This window comes from Peromyscus leucopus, chromosome 10, assembly GCF_004664715.2.
Source record: "Peromyscus leucopus breed LL Stock chromosome 10, UCI_PerLeu_2.1, whole genome shotgun sequence".
Lineage (NCBI taxonomy): Eukaryota > Metazoa > Chordata > Mammalia > Rodentia > Cricetidae > Peromyscus > Peromyscus leucopus.
The window spans coordinates 33053054-33070383 of NC_051071.1; the positions used below are offsets into that span (position 1 = coordinate 33053054).

The window sequence follows — 17330 nt, forward strand, 5'->3', positions numbered from 1 at the left end:
CCTGTGGGCAACTCTGTGGTGCATATTCTTGACTGATGAATTATGTGGAAGGGTCCAGTTCACTGTGGATGGTGCTACCCCTGGGCTGGTGGTGGTCCTGGGAGTTATAAGAAAGTAAACCAAGAAAGCCATGGGCAATCAAGCCAATAAGCAGTATTCCTCAATGACTTCTGCATTAATTCCTATCTCCAGGTTCCTGTCCAGCCCAAGTTGCTGCCCTGAATTCCTTGGATGATGAACTACAAGTTTTAATGCAAAATAAAGTTTCCTCCCAAAGTTGGTCATAGTGCTTTATCACAATAGAAAATCAACCAAGGAACAGGTGGTTGTGAGCCATCCCATGTGGGTGCTAGGAACCACACTCAGATCCTCTGGAAGAGTGGCAAGAGACCCTAACCACTGAGCTAACTCTCCAGCTCCATGACCTTATTATTTTTTTTTTAAAAAAGAAATACTATGTTATTTTTTTAAACTAGCAGTCTGTGATGTTATGTTTTGATTCTGGGGGGTGGGGGTGAAAGGATAATGAAAGTCTCACATCTGTGGCTATTGATGGGTATGGGGACCAGTTGATTCGGTGAGAAACACCCATCTTGGAGGTTTCTCTTACTGAGACACTGACATACTTCTTTATTTGTAAACAAAACAAAACAAAAACAACCAAAAACCTCTCTAGGTACTTGGGGCAAATGCAAGACCCTCAGACCCAGACTTGACTGTCCCAAAGTGCAAATGTCCACCACTGTTTCTAAATGCTCTCTTATAATTGCCTGGTTTCCATTTCCAAGATAAGGGAGTTTTCTGTTGGGCCAGATGAACAAATCCTTGGATGCCTGTGGCGCATTCCCACTTGAACAATATGCAGTGGCTTTTTCTCCACACATGCCACCGAGGAAGTGGTGGTGTCCTGTGATGAAGGAGCAATGAATTCTCTGTCCTTCAGTTTTATCTGGGGATCTTATTTAGAATGGCAGCTCAAAGCTGTTGGTGCAACAGAGAGAACACAGGCTCATAGGGAGTCGCACTCCCAGGTTCAGGCATCTACTCTGCTACTCATCAACCTGATGTCATTGGGCATCTTCCTGAATGTCTGTCTCTTTATCTTTTTTGTTTCTTACCAGTTCAACAATGCGATTCATGCCTTCCTTCCCCTGGGCAAGTGTGAGGATTAGAATCAATGTGTGCAAAGCATTTGGGATCCAAAGAGAAGCTTCATACTGGGAGCTGTTATGATTATGCACCAGCTGATTTTGCTATGTGCCTGGACAAGCTTGCTTGAAACCTGGGTGCTTCTAAAAGCTGGGAATGATCAGTGCTAATCTGGGTCTAAGGAAAATGTGGTGGTAGGGCCACCTCATTCTTATGGTGAATGAGCTTATAATTTCATGAGGGGAGTGAAAGGAATTCCTTCCCTCTGCCATGCTCCTTCAGCAAGACTGCTCTGCCGAGGGCTGAGCCTTCCTCTCTCCTAAGCTGGCAGAAGCTTTCAGCAGAAGCTTGCAAGTTTCCTGGTCCTGTTAATACAGTTGGCAGGGGAGAAGACCTATAGAGCCTAAGTTTCCCACAATTTTCGCTATAAAATGAAAGTGTTCATTTTGTGACAATGCTGTCTAAGCTGGACCTGAAATGTCTCTTGCATTAAAACAATTTCACACTCATTTCTGAATTTTGGTGGATCTCTTTTAAGGCATCCATACTTTCATTCCAACATGACAGAAGAATCTGCCACACCCCCCCCCAAAGAGTGAACAACTACTTTGAACAAAGGACAATTTCAAAAGGGAGAGAATGGATTCTTATCACAATGGCCTAAATCCATGCTCAAAGAAAAGGGCCTAGGGTACAGCATGTGGGCTCGGGAAGACACAATCCACTTTGCCATGAACAAAGGTGCTTAAATGAGCAATAGACATTTTCAGAAAATTCTCTGAAGGTTAGCAGAAGGAGGGAGGGAGCAAGGGAGGGAGGAAATGGGAAGGGAGAAGGAAGGAGAGAGAAAGGCGAGGGAAGGAGAGAGGAGGAGGTTTTCCCTGTCCAGGGTGGTAAAGTTCTAGAATGAACAGAAACCAACAAGAAATGTGGGTGGGGGACGGGGCCTATGAAAGTGTTTCTCCAATTTCCTTATTTATAGTTTTAATAACATTTCAGTGCCTTTTACAACTTGTCAGCATCAAGTTTGCAAAGCATGTTCATCTAAACATCACTTACTGTATGCATTAGGTTTTCTTCAGTACTTAACCCCCTTTAGGACCTTAAGTAGCACCTTGACACGGCTGATGGAGAACAGGTGAGAACAGACAATGAGTCTGGGTAAGCACGCAGAATCTCCAATATGCCTGAGTAGCAGAATGGGATTCCTCTGCCCACCTCACAAAACACACCAGCATGGTGCTTGCCTTTACCTCAACATTTTCCTGCAGCTTAGTAGAGCAAACGGGACATTGGAATTTTCTCTGGACTGGTTCAAGCTTGACATTGATGTTTTCTACCTGCCTGACCTCTCTGTACTTCATAAAGAAAGCACTGGCCTCCTTCCTGGTCTGGCGAAGAAGGAATGAGATGTAAAGCACACCTCGATAGGGGAACACTGCTTAAGAATGCCTTACCTCTAAGCTATGATAGCTTTCATTTTCTGTGTTTTGCTGCCCATTACTTGTTCTTTATCCCAAAAGAATTTACAGATATCTTAGGTGTAGACACCAGGTACAAGAATGTCTTTTAAGCTTACCTATGATTCTGGATCCTATCAAGTGTCTGCCCAATAAATGAATTTTGATGGAAAAACTCCTAGCAACACTTTACCAGCTTATTAGTGAGTATGTAATTCTAATAGGGTATTAAAAGGGGAGTTGTACTGGCTGGTTTTGTGTGCTAGTCATCAGAGGAAGGAGTCTCAGTTGAGAAAATGCCGCCTCGATGGGATCCAGCTGTAAGGCATTTTCACAATTAGCGGTCAATGGGGGAGGGAGGGCCCAGTCCATGGTGGGTGGTGCCATCCCTGGGCTGCTGGTCCTGGGTTCTATAAGAAGGTGGGCTGAACTAGCCGTGGGAAGCAAGCCAGTAAGCAACTCCCCTCCATGGCCTCTTCATCAGCTCCTGTCTCCAGGTTCCAGCCCTGCTTGAGTTCTTGTTCTGACTTCCTCTAATGATAGACTATGATCTGGAAGTATAAACCAAATAAACTCTTTCCTCCCCAATTTGCTGTTTGGTCATGGTGTTTCATCACAGCAATAGAAACTCTAACTAAGACAGGAGTTGACCAACTAAAAATAAATAGGTAATAAACTATGACATATTTCAGGAGTGGAACATTATACACAAACTGAAACTGTGTATTGAAAGATTTTTTTTTTTTGTTGTTGTTGTTGTTGTTTGTAGTGGGTAACCATTCCAGCTTTGATCTGGAAGTTCCAACCCTTATTGAGACTTTGGCAACTGTCACACCTACAAGGTGGGGCCAAGGGAGGCACCTGGAGACCTGAGATCTGGATGGGCCAACGCTCTTTCTGTTCCAGGACCCTGAACGGTGGAGGTGGACCAAGCAGAGCTCCAGAGAACACCGCTGGATTGCGATACACCTTCCCCAGATCCCACAACCTACCTATCCCTTAATTTGTAAGTTACGCCATTAAATAAATCTCCTTTTAACTACGTGGAGTGGCCTTAATAATTTCATCAATATCTGGTGCCCAACATGGGGCACGAACCCACAACCCTGAGATTAAGAGTCTCATGCTCTACCCATCCCGGAACAGAGAGAGCACTGGCCCATCCAGATCTCGGGTCTCCAGGCACCTCCCATGGCCCCTCCTTGTAGGCATGACAGTTGCTGAAGTCTCAATGGGGGTTGGAATTTCCAGATAAAAGCTGGAATGGCTACCCACTACAGTTGTTTGATTGTTTTTTTGAGAGAGGGTTTCTTTGTGTAGCCCTGGCTGTCCTAGAACTCTCTTTGTACACCAGGCTGGCCTCGAACTCACAAAGAGCTGCTTGCTTCTGCCTCCAGAGTGCTGGGATTAAAGGTGTGGATGACCATACCCAGCTTTGAAAGAATTCTTAATGAGCTGATTCATGATAATATTATATACTACAAAGCACAGGACATGTGACTGTTAATTTTCTATCTGGCCAGTACTGTAATGCATTTGAGCCAAGAAGAAAAAGCTATAAGGTTATTCATTGAAGTATTGCTAATGGTTATATCAGGGAGGTGGAACTGTAACAGGTCTTCATACCTTAGCACAACTGACACCATGTTTGAGGCACCATTCTGACCTTAGAACCCAGCATATAGACCCCAATACTTGCTGTAACAGGAACAAAGATCTAATCCATCAAACACCTCATCCACAGTTCCAGGATTCTGGACAGTCCCTAAATATATTATTCTTGCTTTCTGGCTTCTATAGTTTAGCTTCTTGCTAACTGTTCTTACTAACTGAAGTGTATCCACCAGGATGTGGGTTTTTTGTGCATAAAAGAAAGAATGGTGAGGCTCAGGGTTGCATGATTTGGGCGAGTTCCCCATGCAGCTGCCAGCCAGCAATATACCTATGTGACTTTAAGAATGTCTGGCCGGGTGGTGGTGGCACACGCCTTTAATCTGCCTCAGGAGGCAGAGGCAGGAGGATCTCTGTAAGTTCGAGGCCAGCCTGGTCTACAAAGTGAGTTCCAGGAAAGGCACAAAGCTACACAGAGAAACCCTATCTCAAAAAAAAAAAAAAAAGTCCATGTTGTAACACAAATTGCTAAATGGCCTTATTAATAAAACAAAACAAAACCCAGAGCTAAGTATCGGGTGAAAGCTGAAAGATCAGAGAGCAAGCCAGCCACATCTTACTTCTAAGAACTCCTCAAGCCAAGAGAGGGCTACTTCCTGTACATTCACATCTCTATATTTTTCTGTGCCCCCTGCCTTCTTACTTCCTCTCTTTGCCCAGCTACATCGCTTCCTCTTTCTGCCCAGCTCTATCCCATTCTGTCTGTCTGTACAGACCTCCAGAACTCTATGGTTAACTAGTGCTGGGGAATGTCTTTCTGTATGTTGTGAATGTGTTGCTCTGATTGGTTGATAAATAAAACAATGATTGCCCAGTAGCCAGGCAGAAAGTATAGGCGGGATAAACAGACAAGGAGAATTATGGGAAGTGGAAGACTGAGTCAGTAGACGCCAGCCTGCTGTCTAGGGAGAAGCATGTAAACACAGGTAAAGACACAGAAAAAGTGGCGACGTGTAGATTAACAGAGATGGGCTGTTTAAGTATAAGAGCCAGTCAGTAGTTAGCCTGAGCTAATGGTTGAGCAGTTTTAATTAATATAAGACTCTGTATGTTTACTTGGGTTTGAGTGACTGTGGGACTGCAGGAGCTGGGCGGGACCAGAAAAACTTCAGCTACAGGGATTAAAGGCCTGTGCCACCATGCCACCACTACCTGACTTCTATATTTAATATAGTGGCTGGCTTTTTCCTCTGATCCCCAGGCAATCTTTATTTGTCAGAGCACAAATAAAATATCACCACACCATGTATATTCTCTGGTGAAGTTATCTCACAATGTTCTGGAAGCCCCTATAAGATTTCCAGAGATTGAGACAGCAGGACACCAAGAACCTCAGATCTCCTGGGCTGATAGTGTGGGCAAACAGGCAGCTTCTAGAGGGTGCTCACTCTGAGAGACTCTAGCACCTGAAGAACTTCTCCCGCCTCTGTTCCTGTTGACCCAGAGGCTCCTGACATCTCCACCATAAATAGGAAACAACAGAAAGTTGCCTGATCTATCCCCTCCAGAGTGGAGTCTAAGTCTGCTTATATAACCTCCTGCATAGGACACTTAGAAAAAGCTGGAAGCAGACCAGGATTCACATGAGATGCCACCAGATCTCTAGTCTCAGTCTGTGTGATGGCTACCCCAGGTTGTTTTTGTTACTGCCTGTCTGTGTGTCTCTCTCTGTTTCTGTCCGTTCCTTTGATTGGAGAACCAGTTCTAAAATGGGGGTTAGGGAAAGTAAACAGTTCAAAGACCCAGTTGAAGTGCATGCTACAATGTTTCAAGAAGGGTTTTGTGGATGAGGATGGATATATTGACCAGTGGCTTCTCCAGTGTGAGGTCCACCACTCTGGCTTGAGATGTGTACCCCTTGTTGGAAACATGAATCCTTCTGGCTCAGCCAGGTCACCCAGAGAAACCCCAAACCTCTACTTGTTCTCTCAGCCCCACTGGAGTAAACTGACTTACCCCCCTCTGTATGTCTCAACAAGGACCTTGTCCCATGGAGATGGTATACAAAGTTAACAACTCCGGTTGATCTTCTACCTGATCCCACCACGGAGTGCTCCATTGTAGATGCCGAGGCTAGCCAAACCTGTGATGGCTTTGACTTCAGTAGGCACCTACCACTCTTAAGTGCAAACTTTGTAGAGCCCTCTTCTCCAAGGGGTAAAGTATTATAATAAATTATTCTCTTGAGTCACCTACCGAGTCTTCTATGGACTTCTGATGCAACAATGGATAACTTGAGAGTCAAATTTTCTGAGGCATCATCAGCAAAGACTATATAAAGACTACACATATGAATGATTTTCTAGAACTGATGAATGGAAACCTAAAATGCAGGGCTAGAGAAGAAATTGGAGGTCTTTCTTTCAATAGCTCACCAATGGCGAGCCAATAAAGCAATTGTTTCTGGATCCTTTGGGGGGGGGTTCTTTTGCTGTTGTACTTACAGTTTCCTTATTGAAAAGCAATGTGGAATTCTAGAAAACACCCAAATTTTATGGCATAGGAGCATGCAGACTCAAATTTCAACTCTCATCTATGTTGCACACCAACAGGACCAGTTCACTTAAAAGACTGTGTGTCTGCCCAGATGTCCTTTACAAAACTCAAGATGCCCTGACTCCTGCCATCCAATTAGCTCCTTCCCCATAGATCTTGCCCTCAACTGGTGGAAGCCATCTTGCCTTGAAGGTCCTGGTACCCTCACTCACCTTGGGCACGGTCCTCAGCTGGTGATGGATTGATATAGGTGTACAAACATTGACGTCTAGCCCAAGAGGAGTCACCTGTGCTCAGATTCTCCTCTTGTAGAACAGCCCATGATTATAGACTTCAGAGGTTCACAGCTTTTGCTGGCTGCACTTTCTTACTTAGCCTGCATTTCCCATTTCCTGAGTGGTTGATCTTCAAATGAAATCACCCTCATAAATCCCATCTCCTCAAATTCCAGTCTCAGACTCTGCTTCTGGGAACCCTAGCTTAAGACACATACTTTCTTTTAGATTCTTTTTTGAGGTCCACACTGTGCTGAGATGAGGAGCTGAAACTGTCTAGCACAAGTGTATCAAACACACTCAACAAATGGTAACAGTGCTCCTCTCCTTATTGCCCTAAAGTGGGAAAAATGTGAGGAATTTCTTTAAACAAAAAAGGTACTCAAGTGAATTTTCTATACTCAGTATATGAAGACAATAAAAGTAGTTGAAGGACACTGACTTAAAAAGTGGGGCTATTAATGCTCATGCTTATATATGGAGTAATTGAGAGCTGTGCCAGTGACATCGGTGAGTTCTCTAGAAGAAACCCTCAGTAGGGGGACCCACTGCCTCTCTATTTGGTGACAAGCTTGAATCAATTTCCACTTTCCCAGGCTGTCTTCAGAATGGAGTTCAGTAGAGAGGACATTATACATCAACTGCAAAAACCATAATGTACAGATTCCTTTTGCAAAAGAACCAAACTTCAAAAAGTTGCCGAGGCTACAGGCTAGCCTGTATATGTCTTCAGCACTGGGTATATACTAGCCTGTGCTTATCCTACTTCTCACCTGTAGATCTGAAGAATAGAAGATGTTAGAAACACATATAACATCTGAGCCAGGCAGAGATAGACTAGAGGCTCCATGCTCTGTCCTAGCCTACTGCCCCTGCAACAAGGTACCCTTTGCTGCAGTTTCAATGGGTCTCCCAAACTCCACATGTTAGAAGCTTAATCAGTAATGTAGTGTGTTGAGAGGTGGGGCCCTTAAGATGTGACAAGGTCAACGGCACTCATCAACTCAGCATCTAGGTCTGTGTGCCCAAGATTAAGCCAATCAGCATCCTAGCAGGAAGTAGGCAGATTCATAGCAGCCTCACCCCTCAGGGCCTACTGACAGCTGATAGCTTCTCAGAGAGGGAGAGTTAGTTTTTTAAGGGTGTGGTCCCTGGTGCCCGGACCTTACTTCTGAGGATGGACCCACATTTAGAAGTATGTAAACAGCACCAACTGAACTTAGTGGGTTATTAAAGTGAAAAGAGAGGATATGGAATGGGGAGGGGGTGACAAGTTGAGGGAGTGGACCTGGGAGGAGTTGGGGGTAAGTAGGATCAAAATGTATTTCATGACATCCTCAAAGAATGAAAATATGATGTTAAAAGTAAGTGACAATGTTATTAGAGTTTGGCTCCCATGAATGATATAGGATATTATCACAAGAGTGGCCTAGCCATCCTGGGAGCAGGCTTCTCCTTCTTCTCCCTTCCTTACTATTTCCCCTTCTGCCTTGGGGAGATACAGGAAGGCTCTTGCCAAGCCATGGCACCTTGGTATCAGACTTCCAAGCCTCAGGGTTGATAAGAAAATGTTTTCTCTTTATAAATCATTCACGCTGTGGTATTCTGTTTTAGCAACACAAAACAGATAAAGATACCCTTCTGCACTTTGGCCCAGTGTTTTCAGGGACCCCGGGTGTAGAAGGGGAGCAGGGGTGTGCTTTCCAGGATATGTCAGTGGCATGTACACTCAATACTCTGCCTGCCCTGGGCAGCATTCCTGAGCCTAGGTTGATCAGCTGATCTGACTTAGCCTCTCATTTTTTCTGGCTGCCCATCTGTGGGTAACCAGTCCATTTTATGCGACTTGCTGCCTGTGAGTGTACTCCATCTCAGAGAAGTCGGTGGGCATTGAGCCTGCTTTCACACGAGTATCGTAATACCACTCCATTTGGTGTCTGGATACTAAATCCAGTCTTGACACTTCTCATAATTGTGAGCAGATGGATTCACAGGTACTCACACCAACAGCCAGATTCAGGTACTTTGGTCATTAACACAGTTTATTATTGGCACACTTACCAGTAAAGCATACATAAAATACAGCTGTTTTCTGACACACGGAGCCACTGTGTCTTTACATGTATAGGGGGAACATATTAATATGCAAATGGAAAATTAGTTCTCTTATAAAGTTTCACATAAATACACTGAACTTGCCCCAAAAGAAAAGTCCCCATGAAAGAACCAGGTGAAAGATTTACAAAATATTATACAGGAAATATAGCATGAAAAAAAAAAAAACACCAAAACTCAATCAACTCAGATACAATTTAAAAAAAAAGGAATACAAAAAGTTTCAGATTTATTAAGCTTTCCACAAAATTAATGGATTACATGGCTTGAAAATATTTGGACCCACAGCAAGTTTACAAATGCATACATTTCCCAGGGTCCATTTGTCTTTGTTTACATAATAAAATCTACCCATATATCTTTGACGATTCCTTGTTTCAGTACTTGGCCTAAACTGAGACAACTCAGACTCGAGAACCAATTAGGATCAGCTTGCTAGAAAGTCACCTAGCTGTGTCTTCTTGGGCTCTTGCCACATGGAAAACCAATGGAAGGTGAAGAGGGGGAAAAGGTACATTTAAATTACTTTTCCAAAACAGATTTTTTCTTTTCTTTTTCTTTTTTACTGAAACAAGAAACTCTCAAATGCAAGTCAAAAAGCAGAAAATATTTTACAATATTAAAAAGTCATCTGTAGTTGGGGGTCGGCATGTTACTGTGATCCTGAGCACGTTCGGACAGCATGGCCTTCATTGGGTGCATGGACAGGAAGTTCAACACAAAGAGGGAGGCGAGACCGTGCCAGGAGGTGCGTTAGCCTCTGCTGCTTCTAATTAACGCCAGGGACAGTGTCTGTACTTCTTGCGAAGGCCTCCAAGGAGAGGCCACGCAGGCTCATTTGAAACGATCCTCTCAATTAAAAAAAAAAGGGGGGGAAAATTGCAAGAAAGAAAATCAGGTCATTATGTTTAGAAATAGATGTCTGCATGGAAACGTTTTGTTTGTGTGTTTTAAATTTCACCTCTTTCCTCTCCTGATAGTAGAGATTTGCAACTGGAATTCTACCCCACTGGGCCTATGGGCAGTGGAATCAGGTGCCGGTGGCCCATCTTATTGGGAAGCCTGGGGTGGGGGGTTTTCTGATTTGGTCTCTTGCGTGGCGGGAGGTTTACTGTTCCACGGGCTGTTGTTCCCCAGGGCAGGTGAATTGTTGAAGTCTTCCTCGTCGTCCATGCCGTTGGCCGCATCATATTGCGTGTTTTCTAATCTAGTGATTAGCCTTTCGTCCTCGTCCCCAAACTCACCTCCCATCAGAGTTGGCTCTCCTACCACCATCACATCCTGTGAACAGCAGCTGACATTATTACAGGGAAACCTTAGGGGAGAGAAGCTCAGCTTAAAACAACAGTGGGAGGAGCTTGGGGGACCTAGGACAGACACACTTGTGTGCGCTGTACAACCGGGTCAAGTCTCAATGTCGGGGGGCCGAGACGCATATTGGATTTCTACAGGAAATAAACATCGCCTCCTGATGTGTAACAACCACGCGAGTTTATGTCCTTAGTGCGCAGCCTGACACCGGAGAACGAGCAATGCTAGCAATCTGCAGAAATAAAAAAATGGATTTTTCAAAATTAAAAAAATCCACGCTTTGAACTTGCTGACCCGGGGTACTTTTGAGAGGGCAATAGAACCTTCTTGACAATACTTCCAAAAATTGCCACCTTCACTGAGGGCGTGTGAGTGGCCCTGTCAACTTGTAGAGAGCTGGGACACATGGGCAGGTGAGGTACCTTTCTGAAATACCCGCACAACTCATTCCAAATGGTATTTACTCTGTCCCCAGGATGATATACATTTTAATTGAAGACAGAATCCCTCTCTTCTCTACTCTGCCAGGTCCTTTTATGCAGCCAATATCCTTGACATTCTGCTACTTAATTATGGTAATTAATTTAGGTAAAGTTTTCGATAAAAACAATGTTCACACTGATTTGACAATTTGCATAGCTAATTAAGTCATTAGCAAAAACCTGCTGATTGCCAACAAGCCCTGAATTTACCATCTGTTATTTCATGGTGCCTGTCACCTATCTCCACACAGGCAACCCTGCTACCAATCTGGGCAGTAAAGAGAACCAGTCTGTCCAGCTGGTACCATAAAAGAAAGATGAAGAGCAAGCTAATTATAATTACACCAATGGAGCTGGTAGTCATCAGGGATGGGGGTGTGCAAGAAGAATCCGAGTAATCACTCCTTTAAGTACAAATTGTCCTTCCATGCAAACAAGAAAGCCACCTACTGTAGCTGGGAGCTCCTGTAGAAGCCACAGCTGGAAAAGCCCGGGCCCAGGGTAGGGGTAGGAATACACACAAGACACAGCTCCAGCTTCTTTGTTCAAAGCGGGTGATGACCCAGGTGTGGGACAGGCTATTTGTCAGGTAGATTCTTCTGGGGGAGGATCTGAGCAGCATTTACTTAAAGGTTCAGGGCTTGAGGAGGGTGAGTTGCTCTCAGCCTCTAGGAAGCAGCCAAAAGTCTCACTAGGCTAGCTGTCTTGTAGTGTTGGTGTGCAGCTTTTCACGGGGAAGTTAGTTCAGTAAAATGTTTCACCACTGGGCATTTTTTTTTAACCCTGGGGATCTTTGCCTAGACTCTGGAGAAGGGCGCAACATTTTCTGATACCATCTAGAACTAAGAAGCTGTCCATTGAACAAACTCCTTAATTTGTACTTCGTCTACTCTGGGATGGAAAACCCTGTTTTGTTTATTTCTTCTCTGCCCCTTTCTTTATTTGGATGAGATGATAAACAGGTCCCACACTGTGTTTTCTGACTAGTCATTCTTGTGAACTGGTAGGTTTTAAGGAGAAATGGCCCAGGTGGAATAAATACATAAAATGTGAGCTTGGTTAACTCAGCAATGCTGCTGCTGCTAAGGGTACTGGCTAGATTCTGAACTGGGTGCTTCCAAGAAAGTGTTGACTAGGCAATGGAGAGCCAGAAATGACACTGACATGTAAGGAGACTCATGAGGACTCTTAAGATGAGATGCAAAATAGACACTGCCTTTCTGACTGGGAAGAGGGACCACGTGGTTTTAGATGGAATGTAGACACCGCACAGACTTGTGAAAATTATTCAGTTAGCTGAGAGGCTACCATTTCACTCACAGGAGTCTGAGGATAAAAAAGTGTCACTTAGGTACAGGCAATTAGGAGGCTGTACTTATGATGAAGAACAAAAGGGAGATTGAAAGAATAGGGAGGGAAAGACTGGCAGAGCATAGCATGAAGATTAATGAACACACTTAGAAGGACGGAGGGAACATGCATTGCGTGTCACCGAGCAGGACAGGGCCATAGAACCAACCGCGTGGGTCTGGGTTAGTACTGTGATTCCAAGGCCATGGGGAGAAGCTGAAAGAGTATGAAGAAGTGACAGGTGCTTGGAAAAGCAGAGGGGAAATGGGAGGAGTGGCCGACTTAAGTGTGACTTCAGAAGGAAAGTCCCCCGCATTGCAGATGTGTTCTCTGCATTAGAAAATGACATTCATGCAAGAAAAAACAATAGGCACGTAGTGGTTTGAGTCACTCCAGTGGGGCTCTAGCGTAGGCTTGTCATATGGGGAGAGCCCCACTTCACCCACACACACTAGAAATAGCTGGAAAAGATGCCCAGGCACAGGTGTTTGTAAACCTCTGAGTTTCAGGGAGCTTCTACATTGGCTTTATTGGCTATTCTAAAAGTATTCTTAATTAGAAGCATAACTGGTGTGTGTGTGTGTGTGTGTGTGTGTGTGTGTGTGTGTGTGTGTGTGACTTAGTTGACTGACAGGTGGTTACCTATAAAAAGAACTTTAGGCTTCATATGCACATGATGCTTGGGGCCACTTATAGAGTTATATGAACGTTTCTATTTAGTTCCTTTCAAACCTTTACGAAAGTACAGTGCTGCTCTGCTCCGGCTGTCTCTACTTGTCATACAAAGTAAGTGGAGATATGTTGTACATTCCAGGCTGCTGCTAGCTAGGGTGAATGTGAAATGCAAATCCCCACCCCCATGTCCTGAAAATCCCACTTCAGTAGTGAGAGTGAATTTCCTTCCCATCTCCAGCCTTTGTGACCCCCTGGGGGCACAGGAATCCATCTGAGAGTAGCCCACATACCCTTGGTTCCCCATGAGGCTGACCTCTGCTCCTGAGCTGGGAGTGCGGAGGTGCCACCAGCTTTTGCCCATTTCACAACTTCTCACTAATCCCCCGTGCAAGGACCACCAACCTCTGAGGAGGACTGGAAGTGACTCCTTTCAGGGCCCCTCAATGCTTCTCCTTAAATTGGCCAGAAGGGGTCACTGCTGTTGAATGACACAGGTCTCCATCCCTCCCAGGGTTGAGGCTGCAGTTCGGGATGGCTCCTAGCCCCTGCTCATGAAGTGAGAAGCAGAATCCAAGGATTAAACCCTAGCCCTGGCCACACACACACTCGCACACATACACTGTTGGTGCAGAATCTCTGCAGGCCAGAGTTGTGGTCTTTGGACCAGGCAGCTGATGCCTGCAGATCATTTCTATTCAAACAATAAGATGATGTTGATTCAATAGCAAGCGGTTAAAAAGATGTGGTCACTCTTGTTTAAAATGCATTGAACTTGAAGACACTTAAGGGTCTGCACATTTTCAAAACCTGATTCTCTTCCTTGCTTCTCTCAGTCGTCTGCAAGTTCCATTTAATGAAAACACCTTAAAATGCATGGTACAGGGACACTACTGATATTCATCTTTCTATTTAGTGGTGCCTTGCTCACACAAAATTCACACTCATGGAAACTCCCAAATGTAGAGATCCTCTACCTAAATGCAGTTCTTGGCTTAGAGGATAGGAGGATTGTGGAATAGAAAAACTTACGGACTTGTTAAAGTTGAAATGATTCCACCCAGACCAGGTATGACAAAATACATAAGGTATGCTTTTACTCTCCATTTTCACACTCATGGCAGACATCACTAATGGATGGCCTACCAAACACTACCTGCCAGAATCCTTCTCAGCATGGTGCTCTGTGTGCTGGCATGAAAGAGGGAACTTCTTGGTCAAGCCCAAGTTAAGTAATGAGCTCCTTTATGACAGGGCTTCCTTGGCTTTGTTTTCAAATGCTTTTTAATCTCAGGGTTGTTATTACCCTGCATAGTATCGCATATAGTAGGATCTTAGAGAATGCTTGTTGAGCCGAGCTAAATTCCTTCAGTATCCATACTTTTCAGTAGCAACACCATGGTTCCAGAATTCTCTGAAGCCCATTTTCTTTGTTTGCTAGAGGAACCTAATGGATGTTAATTTCTAAACCCAGGACTAGAGGAATACGTGGGCTACGTATGTGGACATTTTCAGTCCATTTATTTAGATGGGGGCGTTTTCTCTATTCTCCAGGCACATTCAGGAGTAACAAGGAGCAGGTACAGCTCTTTGGTGCCTTAATACAAAAGCATGGATTTTTCTCTGCTGACATTTTCTCTCTGACCATCAGATATGGTGACTGCAAAGGTCTATTCAGAAAATAAAGGACTGCTTGGAAACTCATTGTATTACTTGAGGATAATAATTCAAACGATCCCTCTATGTCTGGTGGCTGTCATTTCTACTAACCCCTTCTCTCTAAGGCAGTGAACATGCAAACCATGCTCCAGTTTGTGGAAGACAGGAAGAATTCCGGAGACTCAGGTGGTCCTTGAGCTCTGGGTTTGTCTAAAGAGAACTGACCAATCAGAAGTGGGTGAGGGTCAGATTAGAGAGGCACATTTGCAAGTGGGGAATTTCCGGACAAAAGTTTACTCTTATGGAAAGAGATGAAGCAGGATCAGAAAGAGGCTGGCGAGGACAACAGATAGAGAGTGAGTGGAAAGAGTAAGGAAGCTACAACATGGGAGAGGCATACCTCCAGAGTCACAGTGTCAAGGAAGGGTCAGGATTCAACAGAGTCAAATGCCTGGTGACAGTCATGAGCATGGGTAGAGAACCCATAAGGAACCCTGGCAAGTGGTGGCAGCAGGTGTTTGTGAGAGTGGGAGTATTTGAAAGTGACAGTCTAATATTGCAATGAGAATTTGGGGTCAGGAAAGGCCATGTCAGTTTGAGAAGAGTCAACCAGCGATGAAGAAAGCCTTGAAGTCTACTCTCTTCTGACCCTACCTTCAATGCTCAGTTTCAAGGTTTCATCCAACCCCTGCCCCCCAGAAATGAAAGGAAGAGGTCAGGGGTCAAAGGAGGTGAGATCAAACCGGGAACTGGCTCTACCTGAGCTGGTGATGTGCCACACAAGAGTTTACTGAGCTACACGTCTAGTGGCTGCAAGCTAATTGCCTGGCTCTTAAATATGAGGGAGGCCCATGCTGGGATGACCCAGGCAAATTACAGTATGGGGCCCGAGCTCAGGGGACCAGTTTCCAGGGGCATATTGAGTCTCCAAGGCTGCAGCTGAGAGGTCTTAATACGCCACAAGGCATGCTGCTAAGTGATGCTTTAATTAAACCTTGAGTGCCATATCTCCTGTCAGTGACTCTGATGGCTTTTTAATTCAGGTCCCATCACAGCATGGACTCTTAATATTCCCTCCTAATTCCTCGTTCGCAGGGGATGTTACCATGGCAGGATTCGTACCTCTTGACCTGTCCCACCCTGTCTCTGCCGTGCTCCTTCCCCCACCGCCAAACTACCCAGAACCCTTCTTTTTTTTTTTCTTTTTCTTTTTCTCAGTTGCAGAGAGGAATCCCAGCCCCCTGAGTTGGGTGAAGAGAAAAGGCAAGGCTCTAGGCCTAAAAGCAAAGTGAGACTTACAGGTACCTGACTGGACAGGCTCAGGCTCGCGGCTGGGGTCTTCTTCTTGCTGCCGGCACTGTTGGTGGTATTCCCGGCACTGCTGTTCGAAGTGCTGCTCGTGGAGTTTTTTCTTTTTCTCCGTTTGGTGGTTGGTTGCCTTGTGGGTTCTGCTGTAAGAGGGAAAGGGGAAGAGGGATGGGCTCCAGGGCAAGAATATGAGGCAACCCTAAGCATGCTGTCCGCCCAATGGTGCCCTTTTTACACATTGAAAAGAGAGCTATTTAAAATGTCCCCATTTTTGAGTAATCTAAAAATAACAATAAAAGAAAATGGTTGATTTATTTCTAACACAAAATTGGTGAAACTCTTTTCTTCTGCACATAGCTATGACATGATTTTCATTTAATTGTTCAGCCTAATTATGTATCTGTAATTCACTAATAGTACTGTAGGAGCAAGCTACAGGTACTACTTTCATAATTGAATATGAAATATTTTTACCAGTAGAAAAGTTATGAGCTAGCCTACTTTTTCTCTTTGTAACAAAGGAAGCAAGGACCCCTAGGTACCTCAGAAGATGCAAGGTGTCAGCAAAGTATTAACTGCAGCCAGTGGCTGTCAAAGCTGTGTGCAACACTCACCCTACTGTATCCCTGTCTCATAGTGACCTGTCTCTTATACCTTGATATTCTTGGTTGCCTCAGCCTTGGTGAGATTGGGGCTTCTCGGGTGTGTAGGAACACCCCATGGTTTGGACTCTGGTCTTTAATAAACGCTGCCTATTAACTTCAAGATTCTTAGAAAGAATGTTTCAGTATGGTGTAACAAGAAAATGAGGGAAACTAGGCTTCTTCAAGAAAGGCATATTCAAATAGTGAAAGATATTTGGGGTTTGAATGGGACAACTATTTACTGGGGAAATGTGATCCATGGTGATGTGTGGTAGGGATTATTCATTTCCTTGTTATCTCTTTGTTCTGTATTAAGATATATCCAATGCTGTACCATGCTGACACATCCATATACACATAATAAATGTATCTTTAGAGAGTTTTACATACTTATACCCCAAATCATGCTTGGGATACTCTTGGCAACCAACCCTCCCTGACGAATGTATCATCATCATCTTCTTCCTTCTGGTAGCCTTTCAGCCCCAGACCCTCTGAGAGCATATTTACAAAGACAGTGAGGAACGAACGCATACCTGGCGGGGCCACCATCCGCTGCCACTTCTGAAACAGGCAGGTCTTCAGGCAGTCTCTGGGACTGAGGTTGTAGGTTTTGTGTCTCGACATCAGTTCCTGCATTGGCTCCAGTATTACACACAACTGCAAGGAATTCAAAGTCACCCATGTTCTGCCACTTAATCATATTAATTGCAATAATAATTCCAACAGCTGGAACCC

The 17330-nt window shown here is 44.5% G+C and overlaps 1 protein-coding gene across 12 annotated transcripts in view; it reads right to left on the minus strand.

Annotated features, from left to right (window-relative positions):
- Nucleotides 1-9066: 9066 nt before the first annotated feature.
- Nucleotides 9067-17330, minus strand: part of Ldb2 (LIM domain binding 2) — a 345475-nt gene continuing 337211 nt past the window's right edge. Inside the window, exons 6-9 of one of the 12 annotated variants that reach the window (XM_028865858.2) lie at nt 17129-17252; nt 15946-16091; nt 13387-13529; nt 9067-10447 (exon numbers count right to left, since the gene is read on the minus strand). In XM_028865858.2, the coding sequence (XP_028721691.1) occupies nt 13425-13529; nt 15946-16091; nt 17129-17252 (375 nt within the window). In that variant the 3' untranslated portion in view covers nt 9067-10447; nt 13387-13424. Of the gene's footprint in view, nt 10710-13386; nt 13530-15939; nt 16092-17128; nt 17253-17330 lie in introns of all 12 variants that reach the window. The other 11 variants (XM_028865855.2, XM_028865856.2, XM_028865857.2 and 8 more) reach the window with 11 other exon arrangements.